Source organism: Dermacentor variabilis, chromosome 4 (genome assembly GCF_050947875.1).
Source record: "Dermacentor variabilis isolate Ectoservices chromosome 4, ASM5094787v1, whole genome shotgun sequence".
Taxonomy (NCBI): domain Eukaryota; kingdom Metazoa; phylum Arthropoda; class Arachnida; order Ixodida; family Ixodidae; genus Dermacentor; species Dermacentor variabilis.
This window is the reverse complement of record NC_134571.1, coordinates 48,353,116-48,366,523: the sequence shown is the minus strand read 5'-3', so window position 1 is coordinate 48,366,523 and position 13,408 is coordinate 48,353,116. Positions and strand designations below refer to the sequence as shown.

Below are 13,408 nucleotides of genomic sequence, written 5' to 3'. Positions count from 1 at the left end.
AGCGTGGTGCGCTGGCAGAACGGGGGCGACACGCAAGAGGACACGCAGGGAGACGCCGGGGAGACGCCAGGATCGTCCCAGGAAACGACGGCAGGAGGAGGTCAACCACCGGAGCGGGCGTTGAAGACGGGCCGTCGGGTTCCGGACCCGAGCCCACCAGGACTTCACCCGCCCGGGGCCTCCTGCCAACCTGTTCCTGTGCGTCGCCCGTCTAACTGAGCGTGCCGTCGGCTCCGCAAGGCCGGTGACCTTCTGCGCCAGTGGGCAAGACGAGAACAGTCGGGCTTCGGGCCCGAGTTCTACGCCAGCTGCCCGGCCAGAACGCCACCCCCGTCTGCCGTGCCGCCTGCTGCCCGAGGCCGGCGTTCGAGCTTCCGTGCCCGTGGCGAGAGGGGAGCAGTCGGGCTACGGGCCCGAGCTCTCTGCCCGGCCAGAACGCCGCCGCCGTCCACTCCTGCCACCCAGCCGCCAGCGTTACCTCGCCTCACCAGAGCTGGCGCGCTCCCGGTACCCGGTCGGTCAACCTACGCCGCAACCTTTGGTGAGACCGGCGCCACCCCTTCTGCCAGCTTGTCGCCGCGTTGCCGTGTCGAGACTGCGACGCGTCCCCGCCCTCGTGGCAAGCCCGAACTCGCACCCTCGTTAACCTCGTGCAAGCCCTATAAGAGCGTTCCTTACCGCAATGTTTTTTTGAGTGTGTATTTCAAGCATGTTTTCTGTTTCTTTTTATTTGCTTTATGCTTCTTTTGTGTGTGATTAAAAGTCTTTGTGTGTGCGTCCAAACCAACGGCTTCGTCCTCAATTGGGTTTTCGGAGGCTCCGCCTAAGAGAACCGCTAAAACATTGAGAACACGAACCTTTGCCCATAAGTGGGTCATCACACATGTTCAATGCATCGTGCACATATTAAATTTCTCGGCACGCGTGAACAACAGAAGTGGTTTCCATTCTTGGGCAGCGCACACACAAACGAAACACGAGAAAGAAGACAGGACAAGCGCTCGTCGAACAACTTAAAGTTTTTGTATGAATAGAAGGATTATGTACCGAGTAATTATTAAATTTATGTGGGTTATATATAAAAACCGTCGTACACTACACTCAGGAGTGATCAATGAACGAGCTCGCTTCGTTTGCCAGTTGTTTACTTCGCTCGGCGCACCGCAGTAATCCATGTCTGTCGTCTGCTTTTTTTGTACCATTTTCTTGTGAATCGGCAGAATTTCACTGGTGGCATCAACCTTTTCGTGTTTACATTGCTGTCGTGACAGTTAACAACACAATAATAATTCCCGGTCATCCGAAGAGGCGCCGTCGCAAACAAGAGACGTTTCGCGCGCAGCACGAACTGAACGCGGGCGCGACCGGCGGCAGAAACACCCGTGGAGATCAAATCGTTCCGCCAGTGGAGAAACGAGCGCTGGCGTCTAGGATCAAACTTTGCGTGCGGTCGTCCATCTTACGAAGCATGGAGGAAGGAAACTGAGGAGAGGCCCTACCCTACCCCCTCCGCGCGCTAGGAGAAAAGTGTGGAGGAAATGACGTAGTAGGTTCTCCTTTGTTTTCCTGTTTTTTTATTTCTTTGCTGTAGCGGCCCCGCCTTTCGGGCCACAATGGCGGCTTTGTCATCGTTCTGTGCGCTCACACGTGTTGCTCCGTAGGTTTCGTACCGTGGCAAAGGCACCGTGCGGGCAGGTTTGCGTTGGTCTCCGTATTTTGTTGCGCTGCGTTATCTGGACCGTGCTCTACCGGATGTTGCTGTGGCCAGGTGGGACAGGAGGAACTAAAGTTCGTGAAATGAACGCGCATGCAACGCTGTACGCAATGTACCGCGCCACGGCAATGGTAACGGATGAAGGAATATCCGCGGGATATTTTGCCCTCTTTGGGTGAATCATGCTAACGTGCTAACGATTGTTTAGTATTGCTGCGGAGCGCACGGGTCCGAGTAGCACGGTTGCGCGCAGCGCGGCGTGGTTTCGCGAGAAAGTAAACAAGAGAGGAGAGCTGGCCCGATAGGCGGAGCAACGCCATGAACAACGCCAACTTCCGGCTTCACTTTCGCTTCACAAAGAGTGACGTCAGGGCCTCTCCTGAGTTTTCTTCCTCCCATAGAGTTTCTAAATAAATACCCTAGAGGGAAATGTGGCGCTAGTGTCTACGGGGGCTCTCATGAGCGTTGCCTCAACATACATGGGAATGATGGGAAGTACAGGCTTCGGATTCGACCTTTAGACTAGTTGCGTTTGCTTGCGACGCAGTAAACAAAGCTATACTAAAATATTATCGCGTAAAATCTAATTTTATTTCTGCAGTGTGTTATATAATGTACAACACGCTACATAAACTTTGTATGACATTGAGATGGAAGCACGGTTTACTATGGTTTATCACCAGGACAAATCAGGGTATGCATTCTTGTGCGATTCTGTTCCCGATTTAACGCCGGAGAATAATTATTTATTTATTTTTGCAACAGCAATAACAACCGCGCATGTACTTACATAAAAATACTCATCAAGTGTTTATTGAAATAAAAATGTTGTAGTGTAAGTAAGTGTTGCGCCCTTAAGCGGAATGCTAAAAGTGTCGTATGCTACGACGCCTGCTCGCTGCTAACGCGAGACTTTTCTCGCAGACGACAGGCACTTGCGAACTATCTGGCTCTTTCGAAAGGCTGCGTCGGCTGGTACGGTTGCTGAACGTCTTCAAGTACTTTTAAGTACATCTGCTGCAGTGCTAGCTAGGACGCTAGTGGCCTCCTACGAGTATGCTTCATCATATATTGACGTACCGCATCGAAGCCTTACGGCGTGGCTTTGCACTTACCCATTTTGCGACACTAGACTACAGCCAGAAAGCAGCAACTTTTCCTACCACAAGTAAGTTTGTGTTCTCAAAGTACTAAAACACGCATTTCAATGAGCACATAAACGAGCAATGCATAATGAAGCCCTCAATAAGATTTGATTGTCAGGCCACTAGAAGTACAACTGTCTTGTATCAGTAGTGCCTCCTTTTTCCTATTCTGAAGTTTCATAAAGCACGTAACGCTACTCAAACGCTCAAAACATGTTCTTTCAACGTTTACGATGCCGTCGCTTTGTCGTCATAGCTTAGACACCACACCGCGACACAAACATCCTCCCTGCCGCTGGCCCAGCGCGCTATCGCCACTTCGAGCAACATAACATAGCTTTGCGTTGCACTGTCCCACTGCAGGTTATTGCAATTGCGCTTGGAGCGGAACCAAAACTGCCAAAAAGATACTTGTAGACTAGTTCGCCAGTCAATACATTGCCAATCCGAAGCCTGTACTTCCCATGATTCCCAAGATGGTTGAACGATCGCAGCGCCAGATTTCCCTCTAGGTAAACTAATATGAAACTCTATTCTTCCTGCGTGTTACGAAGCAACACATGTTGTGCCACGGCCGGACTCGACTCTCTCCACCGCGCTCCCTTCGCAACGCGACGGGAGTACACGGAACATTTTCTTCGCGAGTAGCTCGATGGCTCGCCGCATGAGGTCGCTACCACTTCACCATGTCCGCAGCGCGAAGGCACGCGTGGTGGTTCTACATATAATTTTCTTGAGTAGCTCCTGTCCCGATTAGTGACTTTCTTCTGCATACAACTTTCGTCAGACTTGTCCGCTGATACCCACGGTATGAGTGTTGGCTTCCTCCCTGCAACCCTGGTCTGATTTTGCTGGCGCAGTAACCTCACCACTTCTGTGCTTGACGGCGGCGTCTGAAGCAGCATGCCTATGCCGCCGATCCCTCACGTGCTTCCTGTTATGTACTAACTTCTGCAGCTGAATTTGTTAGCTTTCTCCATGGGATCGTTGCAAGCGTGCAAGCGTTTTCTTCCTACTGCCTCAAACGCTATCACTGTAGCCATGGTGTACTGCTGCGTGCCATTTTGCAACACTCAGCAGGGGCCGGAAGACGTCCAGCGTTTCCTTTCACGAATTTCCCAGCGATGCGGAACGGTGTTCTAAGTGGCGAAAAAAAAAAAACATTTCCCGTTAAAATCGCGCCATCAACGACAAGTCCGCATCAACTGTAGTGTGTAGCAAACACTTCAATTAAAGCGATTATGTTCCCGGATGCCGAATACGGAAGTTCCTTGCGGGAGCTATGCCGACCATTTTCGAACTCTATCTGTCCTCCATGGTGCCAGCTACAAAGAGACCGCGTAAGGACCCTGCATGTCGTGACCCCCGAGCTCTTGGAACTTCATCGAAGCGAAAAGCACAGCCGCCGTTGCCTGCTCGTGAAGATTTCGGTGCCCGGGGCGAGGTAACCGAGGAGAGACAAAGTGCTTCAACACAGACCAACAGTAACGACGCTCACCGAGCTAGTCGCTACCCTGTCGTGATCAAAAGGCTTCGCGCTCAGGTTGCATACAAAGAACGGGATCCTTTGTTCACCCTGTTGCACGAACAGGAAAAAGGTGGACTGCACTATCCAAATCGCATGTTCTTGGCACTTTTGGACAAAATTGTGGCTTTCTTCGAAACGGCTTAGAAGCACCTTCCGCGAGCGAAAGTGCACGAAGTGCTGCAACTTTCGGTTACACCATACCTTGAACAATCGCCCATCTTGACGTGCCCCGAAGATGTCGGCATTGGTCACACGAAGCGCACAGCTGGTGTGATTGCTGACAAGTTTGTCCGACTAATTCTAGTAAATTACACAAAGATGATAACGGAAAAAAATGATAAACCAGTTGCTTATGTACATAAGCCACGGAGAAAATATTTTAGCCTTTAACGTACATGGTGCGAAGGTTGTTGGTACCAAAACATACAAGAGTGCACTGTATTGATCAATAAATAAATACTCTGTGCTTGTAAAAATTTCATTTTAGCTGTAGCCTCGCAGTATCTGTACCTCTCTTGTAATTGAAGTTCTTGTACTGAATTAATCGTTTCCCCTAAGTAACGACATGTGTATTCATTAATTGTTGGTGTTGGCTTAACCTTCTCATTTAATCTTTCCAGCGTCGTCTGCTACAGGCTTACGGCTTCAAAAAGAAGCTGTAAGCCGTTTCATTCACATATGAAGCTATGACGTTGACTATTGGCACTGAAAATAATGAGTAAGCTTAAACAATAGAGATAAGTTGCGCCCGGCAGCCGACGCTAAGCAGATGTTACTCGTATGCTACCTGCCGGAGCGCATCTGTCAATGCGCTATGTGGAGCGGCAACGGTTAGAGTTACTGTATGTGCTACCGCAGGTAGCAGAGTTGCGCGTCTGTTTTATCACGCCGCTAGCGCCTCTATTGGCAGAACGTCATCACGTGGTAGCCAAGCAACCGTGCATTGCGGAGAAGCACATGTTCGGGCCAACTTTTGTATTTCCCGACGCCGCCGCTGCAGCGAACTGGATTGACACAAGTTATCACCAGTCAAATTCAAATCCAATCTGACCGATCTTGCCGTTCGCTGTCCATGTGCGTGCTAGCTGCGTAGCAACAACGCAACGTGCGCAGCGCATCTCACGTTTGTTTCGTCGGCATGCCTCGTGGCACCTTACCTGCCTCGTGACACCTTACTGCAGTAATTGTTTTTCTTCCTTTGTAAAACTAGTGAAGGCTGTTCAGGTAAAGACACCTGAACAAACAAATTTTCAGTCAACTGCCTATTGCGTCAAGTGTGTATGAGATGAAATTGCTTGACTAACAGCTATGCGCTCTTTGGGCTGTGCTGAAAAATTTACAGCTGGAATATTAAAAGCTACTGCAAGTCTGGATTTCTTTAAAATAATGGAAGCACGTAGAGTTATACAGAAGATTTAGCTGGAATTACCAGTTTTCTGCATGTGATGCATCACACTGCTTTCACAGAAGTGACGTAAAAAAGCCAGCTCACATTTTCATGATTATGCACTGCTTGGGTTGCTGAATATGAAAGAAGTTACTACTAAGTAAAGATATTTAATCTAGTACAGCTTATGTGAAGCAGGATGCAAGAGGAATGAATGTCGTTATTTAACACACGGTAAGGGCCTAACTGTGTTTTGAATTATTCCCTATAATGTAGCTATGTCAATCCTGTGAGAAAAACTTTCGCTACACTCCCACAGAAGGCTACTTTTGGAATCCCTGCAGTGAAAAGCACATAATGAAATCACACTTGCAGGTGTAGCTGATATCCATTGCTTGCTGGTAGATGGATATGTTCCTACACAAGATCTAATGGGGTACCAGAGTCGAAATATCAATGGTTGGTCATTGATTCAACAGTAATATTTTAGACTGGCTACATGTTGAGAGCTATGGCACATAAGCAAGTATGGGCCTCATTATATTTAGTACAGTTCCCTTTGTAAAAGAGCACCACTTGATAAAGCTCACTCTATCAAAATATTTGCACGCGCATACACTAGTGTTTTTGTTTTGTTCTCTGAAATTCGCATTGTGATTTTATTGCCAAAAAGAGGTAGTTGCAGGATCGGTGCTTTTTGTTACTATTTACATGCTAAAAGAGCACAGCACTGCTCTTAGTACCGTATTTATCTCTGTTGAAACAAAACCTGAGTGCCAAGCAGTATTCAAGCGAAAAAAAGTTATTAAAGTATCTGATTGTTTACCTCAATTACTAAAGTTTGTCCAGTTTTTAATACGCTATGTTATTTCGAACCTTATACTACCTTGTGAAGTAGCTTTTTCCCACGAAACTTTTTGTAGGATTTCCGGAATCTATAATATAACATCACCATATTCCCTAAGTTTATTCGGTGCGATCTAATCGTTGCCGTCGCGGTTCACGAATTCTGCATCTGATCGGCGTATATAGAATGCACAATCTATCTTAGATACGCGAGTGCCCATACGTTATTAAGGTGGAGAAAGTGCACAGGGGAATGCAAGTCAAAAAAAAAAAAAAAACTAATATACGCGCTGCATCTTACGCCGCGCGCTAAAATGGGGCAGCGCCTTTTTCTTCACAATCTAATCCAGTCAGCTGTTTCGATGCGCTTTGTTTGCGATTAGGCGGAAAAGCGGTGCACAAGCGATGCAAAAGCGCCCACGGTCGATCGACGATACGCTAGGCATGTCGCCTGCAAAAACGGAGTGCGGCTTCGCCGCATAGACTTGGTTGCTTCTCAGGCAAGATGGCGGACCTACGCGCAACTCTGCTACCTACGGTAGCATATACAGTAACTCTAGCAATGGTGAGCTGACAGCGCCAACACAGAGCTGCGGCGGCAGGCGGCAGCATCCATTGCAAAGGCCGTAAGGGAGCGCGGAGGAGCGAGGGAGTCTAAAGCCCCTTAAACTTCGTAAAGTAGTGCCACGCTTTGAAGAACGCCGCCTCCTCCTCCAGCGCTCTGGCCGAAGCCGACGCCGCGTCGCTATTGGCCTAATGGCATCACGTGGCCCCTTGCGCCGGCTTCGTTTGTTTACAGTTGCGCTTCAGTGCCATCTTTGCTCGAGAAGCGGCGCTTGTTGACGGCATTCCTTCCGTTCCTATTCTGTGTTGTTTTGATCTTGTGAACGCCTTGAAGGATGTTTTGTGGCAAGTGCGACGTCGCTTCACGTCATTTTCAGTTACCATGACCTGCTGCGCGTTTGGATGCCAATATAGTTTTAGCAAAGGCAAGAATATGTTCGCGATACCTTCCGGTAAGCGCAACGCGTTAAGAACGAAGACATGGCTTCACCGAATCGGGAGGGAGAACTTCCGACCAGCTTCCTCCGCGCGACTATGTGATGTAAGTTGTGGCTCTCTCAGAGTATTGTATGTGCCAGGCTTGCGTATTGTGCTGCGGGCAATAACGTAGTAGATATTGCACAGTTCACTGTGCATGTTGTCATTTGTACGCACGCTTTAACATGATTTTTACGCAACGTCTGCTTTGCTTATATGCGCACTACGTGGTCGTGTTAGTCATGTTTGGTGCGCTTAATCGTTTTGAACGCCAACCGGCTTGAGTTCGCGGGCACGCGAGGTTCCTTGCGATAACGTGATTACGAAATTTTTAAGATTCAGCGCAGTCCTTTTGATAAAATTTCAGTCTCGATCATGAAAGCGCCTCAGGAGAGCAACTCTCTGCCTTTTGTGGTTACTTACTAGCCTTCTTTAGATAGACTAGCTTTGTTTGCCACATTTGTTCGTGTTCCTCGTTGGCGGTCGCCCGGTGGATTTGCGATACAGAGGCACCGATGCAAAGCGTGCGTGCTCTCCCGAAACCGTGTTACGCGGTGCGTTCGTCGTCGAGCGACCGCATCATAGGTAGTCGTCATTCGTGCTTAGTCGTTTGCTCGCTCGTTCGCACGCTCGTTTAGTCGTTTGCTCGCTCGTTTAGTTCGCGCGCTCATATAGTCGTTCTCTTGCTCGTCTATGTTACTATTAGTTTCTACAGTCATTATGCCTAATTGAGACGCGCTTGCTGTAGGACTCTTAGGCTGGTGCGTTTATTTACGAAATGAGACAATAAATGGTGCACACGGACTTGTAACTGCAAAGGCAAATCTGTAATGCATCTATGTGAAAATAAACTGTTAACTTGCAACTCGAATGCCGTTTCATATCATTTTAACCTATGGATAAAACATCATTTCACTTGCCGCAATTTCGGCCGCGTCATGGCGGGGGGATTCTTTGCGCGATCCTGACTTCACTAATAAAGTCATGTCTCGCTAATGTTACTTCGAAGGGAGTGCAACCGTCCTGAATGCATGCACCTCAGTGCAACTCGGTTCGCGACAAGTACGTCACTTAGTAAACGGACGAACCAACGCACGATGAAGTGTTATTCGTGATAAGTCATTAACCTGAAAAAATTAGTGAAGGCCACAGTGGTCTTTTTTGAGATTGAGTCAAGCATTGTTATCGCGCTCCCGCTTCGCGCACGAATGCTAAAAACATTTTATTTTCTTGTGTACGCACAGTCCCGACTCGATGATCGGCCGCGGTATTTCTGTCGGCGTTGAGACACGAGAAACATAATAGCACCAGCGCCCACCTCTGAGGCTTTGCGCGCGCTTAGATTGGCAAGCACGCACGTTGGCGCCACTGTAGCTTGTAATACACTTTCGAACCTCCAGAGCAGTGATCTCCGTCAGCCTTTGTACGTCATAGCTCATACGCGCTGCGAATTCACATGGTAAGGGCGGCGCGTATGAGCTATGACCTACAAAGGCTGACGGAGATCACTGCTCTGGAGCTTCGAAAGTGTATTACAAGCTACAGTGGCGCCAACGTGCGTGCTTGCCAATCTAAGCGCGTGCAAAGCCTCAGAGGTGGGCGCTGGTGCTATTGTGTTTCTCGTGTCTCAACGCCGACAGAAATACCGCGGCCGATCATCGAGTCGGGACTGTGCGTACACAAGAAAATAAAAATTCGTGCGCGAAGCGGGAGCGCGATAACAATGCTTGACTCAATCTCAAACAAGACCACTGTGGCCTTCAGTAATTTTTTTCAGTTTAATGACTTATCACGAATAACACTTCATCGTGCGTTGGTTCGTCCGTTCACTAAGTGACGTACTTGTCGCGAACCGAGTTGCACTGAGGTGCATGCATTCAGGACGGTTGCACTCCCTTTGAAGTAACATTTGCGAGACATGACTTTATTAGTGAAGTCATGATCGCGCAAAGAATCCCCCCGCCATGACGCGGTCGAAAGTGCGGCAAGTGAAATGATGTTTTATCCATAGGTTAAAATGATATGAAACGGCATTCGAGTTGCAAGTTAACAGTTTATTTTCACATAGATGCATTACAGATTTGCCTTTGAAGTCACAAGTCCGTGTGCACCATTTATTGTCTCATTGCGTAAATAAACGCACCAGCCAAAGAGTCCTACAGCAAGCGCGTCTCAATTAGGCGTAATGACTGTTGAAACTAATAGTGGCATAGACGAGCAAGCGAACGACTATATGAGCGCGCGAACTAAACGAGCGAGCAAACGACTAAACGAGCGTGCGAACGAACGAGCTAACGACTAAGCACGAACGACGACTAAACCAGCCAGGGAACGGGCGGGCGACCGCACGTTTTCTTTGCGAGGGCTCCACCGCCGCATCTTTAGCTTCGCACAGTTTAAAGCTCACGCTAATTAACACATACGTCTCAATTACTTATGATGCGGTCGCTCGACGACGAAGGCACCGCGTAACAAGGTTTCGGGAGAGCACGCACGCTTTTCATCGGTGCCTCTGTATCGCAAATCCACCGGGCGACCGCCAACGAGGAACACGAACAAATGTGGCAAACAAAGCTAGTCTATCTAAAGAAGGCTAGTAAGTAACCACAAAAGGCAGAGAGTTGCTCTCCTGAGGCGCTTTCATGATCGAGACTGAAATTTTATCAGAAGGACTGCGCTGAATCTTAATAATTTCGTAATCACGTTATCGCACGCAACCTCGCGTGCCCGCGCGCACTCAAGCCGGTTGGCGTTCAAAACGATTAAGCGCACCAAATATGACTAACACGACCACGTAGTGCGCATATAAGCAAAGCAGACGTTGCGTAAAAATCATGTTGAAGCGTGCGTACAAATGACAACATGCACAGTGAACTGTGCAATATCTACTACGTTATTGCCCGCAGCACAATACGCAAACCTGGCACATACAATACTCTGAGAGAGCCACAACTTACATCACATAGTCGCGCGGAGGAAGTTGGTCGGAAGTTCTCCCTCCCGATTCGGTGAAGCCATGTCTTCGTTCTTAACGCGTTGCGCTTACCGGAAGGTATCGCGAACATATTCTTGCCTTTGCTAAAACTATATTGGCATCCAAACGCGCAGCAGGTCATGGTAACAGAAAATGACGTGAAGCGACGTCGCACTTGCCACAAAATATCCTTCGAGGCGTTCACAAGATCAAAACAACACAGAATAGGAACGGAAGGAATGCCGCCAACAAGCGCCGCTTCTCGAGCAAAGATGGCACTGAAGCGCGACTGTAAACAAACGAAGCCGGCGCAAGGGGCCACGTGATGCCATTAGGCCAATAGCGACGCGGCGTCGGCTTCGGCCTGAGCGCTGGAGGAGGAGGCGGCGTTCTTCAAAGCGTGGCACTACTTTACGAAGTTCAAGGGGCTTTACTTTACGAAGTTTCAGGGGTTTTAAGGGAGTCGAGTCCGGCCGTGGTTGTGCGTACCAACCGGGTACCGATTTCGCTTGAAGACGGAAGTGACGCGAGCTATTTCCGCCCGCTTTCGCGCCTCGGTCGCCGAGCAAGTGAGAGCGATCCAGCGCGAAGCGAGTTGATCCGAAACAACCAGTAGAAAGCGCGTACCCGCTCCAGATCGACCAGTGAAATTCGGATTCGTTACAGCGGAGCAAGAAATCCTGGTCCGAACCTACCAGTGAAAAACGCTGTAAGGTTTAAATGAGCGCCGAATTCTTTCATACAGGTCACCATCCTTGACAATTTGGGTGGCGATGCGCAGCCCAAGCTATGCGTTTCTAGCTCGTCATCGTGCTTTTCCCGGCATGTTAGGCGACATACCGACACTGATCGAAGAGTGCAGCTTAAAAGAGAAACCTTGCTTCAAGCAGCCTGTAGCCGTGCGGCAACACCTATACTACTAAAGCACTACGAACAGACGTAATATGACTTCCTATGCGCAGTTACACTTGCGCGACGACCGAGTCTCCATAGTGGCAGGGATCGGCTCTGTACAACACGAGTTATGCAGCATTTCAGTTTCAATTTATTCAGAGATACGTTGCCTGGGTTGAAATCACTAAAGGCAGATGAACTCTGCCTGACTAAGGTCCGCCCGCCACCCATACATTTCCTCAGAAGCAGTGAGAATAAAAGGAAAACATAAAAAAAGATCAATTCGCTTTATACATAAGAAGATGCCACCCCCCCCCCCCCAAAAAAAAAAAAACAGAACATCGCCAACAGGCATTTTAAATTGTGTAGCAGAATTACAATAATGCAACAGCAATAACCTATGACAAGAACAAACGCGTACATAACTGATAACATTAAAAAGTACAAGATTATGTAAGCGTTATACAAAGTGTAACATAACCATTCCTAGCAATGTATAATTTTTAGAGAATGTAGCAGAGTACAAAGGTTATAGAACAAACATTTTTTTAAAATTTAGGAACTTATTTAGGACGCATTACAGTAGAGTAAGTACATTGTCACATTTTTCTCTAAACTGTGCATAGAACTACATTTTTCATAAGTTCGTGGATATAACTATTCTTGCGGAGAAGGTTAGGTGTTAGGTACAGCAATGATTGATTTGCGTAAATGGTTCTGAATAGCGGCATATAAATCGCTCGTGTCGGAGATCATAAGGAACATAAGTAGGGTAGCACTGAGTCATATTACCTACTCACGTCATTTCCAATTTCCTTGAGAATATGAAAGGCGAGCTTAAGGTTATAAAGTTGGTTAACAGTAAGTAATTTAAGCTTGTTAAAAAATGGCGCAGTGTGACATCCCACACACTTATCCTTGGTCTGAATTACTTCGTGACCGTTCCTACACCTCACAATTGTACCCTCGCGTGCTGTCGTTGTGACTGATTCATGAGACGAAGGTCAGGAGTTCAGCACACTACCCTAACTACATGCGCGTCCTTACCTCTATTTTCTCCATATTCCTATCCCTTTGTTTGTTGTCGGTGGCATTCACGAGGATCTCGTCGAATATCTTGTATAGGCCTGGAACTATGGTGATGCTCCTGCACCTTAGTCCTTCGCCGGATTTATCTTCTTTGTCGTGCACCCACATTGTTTGCGTAATAGGCTCAATGGAGCCTATATACGCGTCCGGACGCCGAAGGATGTGGTCTACTGGTGTCATTGTCCGGTATATGTCCTCCACGGTCGGCGCACTTTCTTCGGCTGCGTCGGTGCCTTTCGTCTGCTGAACCCTGCCTTGGCCTTCCGCAGCGGCACTCGAAGCCGGGGGTTCCTCATCTTTGCGGTCCTTGTGGATACAGGACATCTTTCGTGCATCCGTATTAAACCCTCTGACAACCACCTTCTAGCCAGTACAGAGATACCGGGCCGCGCGTGCTTTCAGAATACACTGCGACTAGCGTGTCCACGCGCTGCGCGCCTATCAATTCTCGACACATGCCACTTGCCTGCCCAGTAAAAAAAAAAGAACAAAAAGCCCACATTTGGGACTTTGAATATTCCAAATGGTACCATTTGAGTCCAATTGGATTTCAAATGGTTTAAGTGAAAAACCATTAGGATTTGTGTAAACCACTTGGTGAGTCCAAATGGTTTCGTGAAACTAATCGGTGTGTCTAACTGGGATCGCGAAACCGACTGGGTTGCCCTATTGGGCCTGCAAAACCGAGCGGGGTGTCCAATTTTGTTCGCGAAGCCAATTGGCGTGTCCCGTTGGCTCCTTAAGTTTTCATTTGGGTAATTGTACATTTATGCTTTCCAGGGGGAGGGGG

The 13,408-nt window shown here is 48.2% G+C and overlaps 1 protein-coding gene across 1 annotated transcript in view; it reads right to left on the bottom strand.

The window, feature by feature from the left end:
- Positions 1 to 12,942, bottom strand: part of LOC142578190 (DNA topoisomerase 2-alpha-like) — a 72,371-nt gene extending 59,429 nt beyond the window's left edge. Inside the window, exon 1 of the mRNA XM_075687592.1 lies at positions 12,577 to 12,942. Coding sequence (XP_075543707.1) covers positions 12,577 to 12,942 — 366 coding nt within the window. The remainder of the gene's footprint in view (positions 1 to 12,576) is intronic.
- Positions 12,943 to 13,408: the final 466 nt, after the last annotated feature.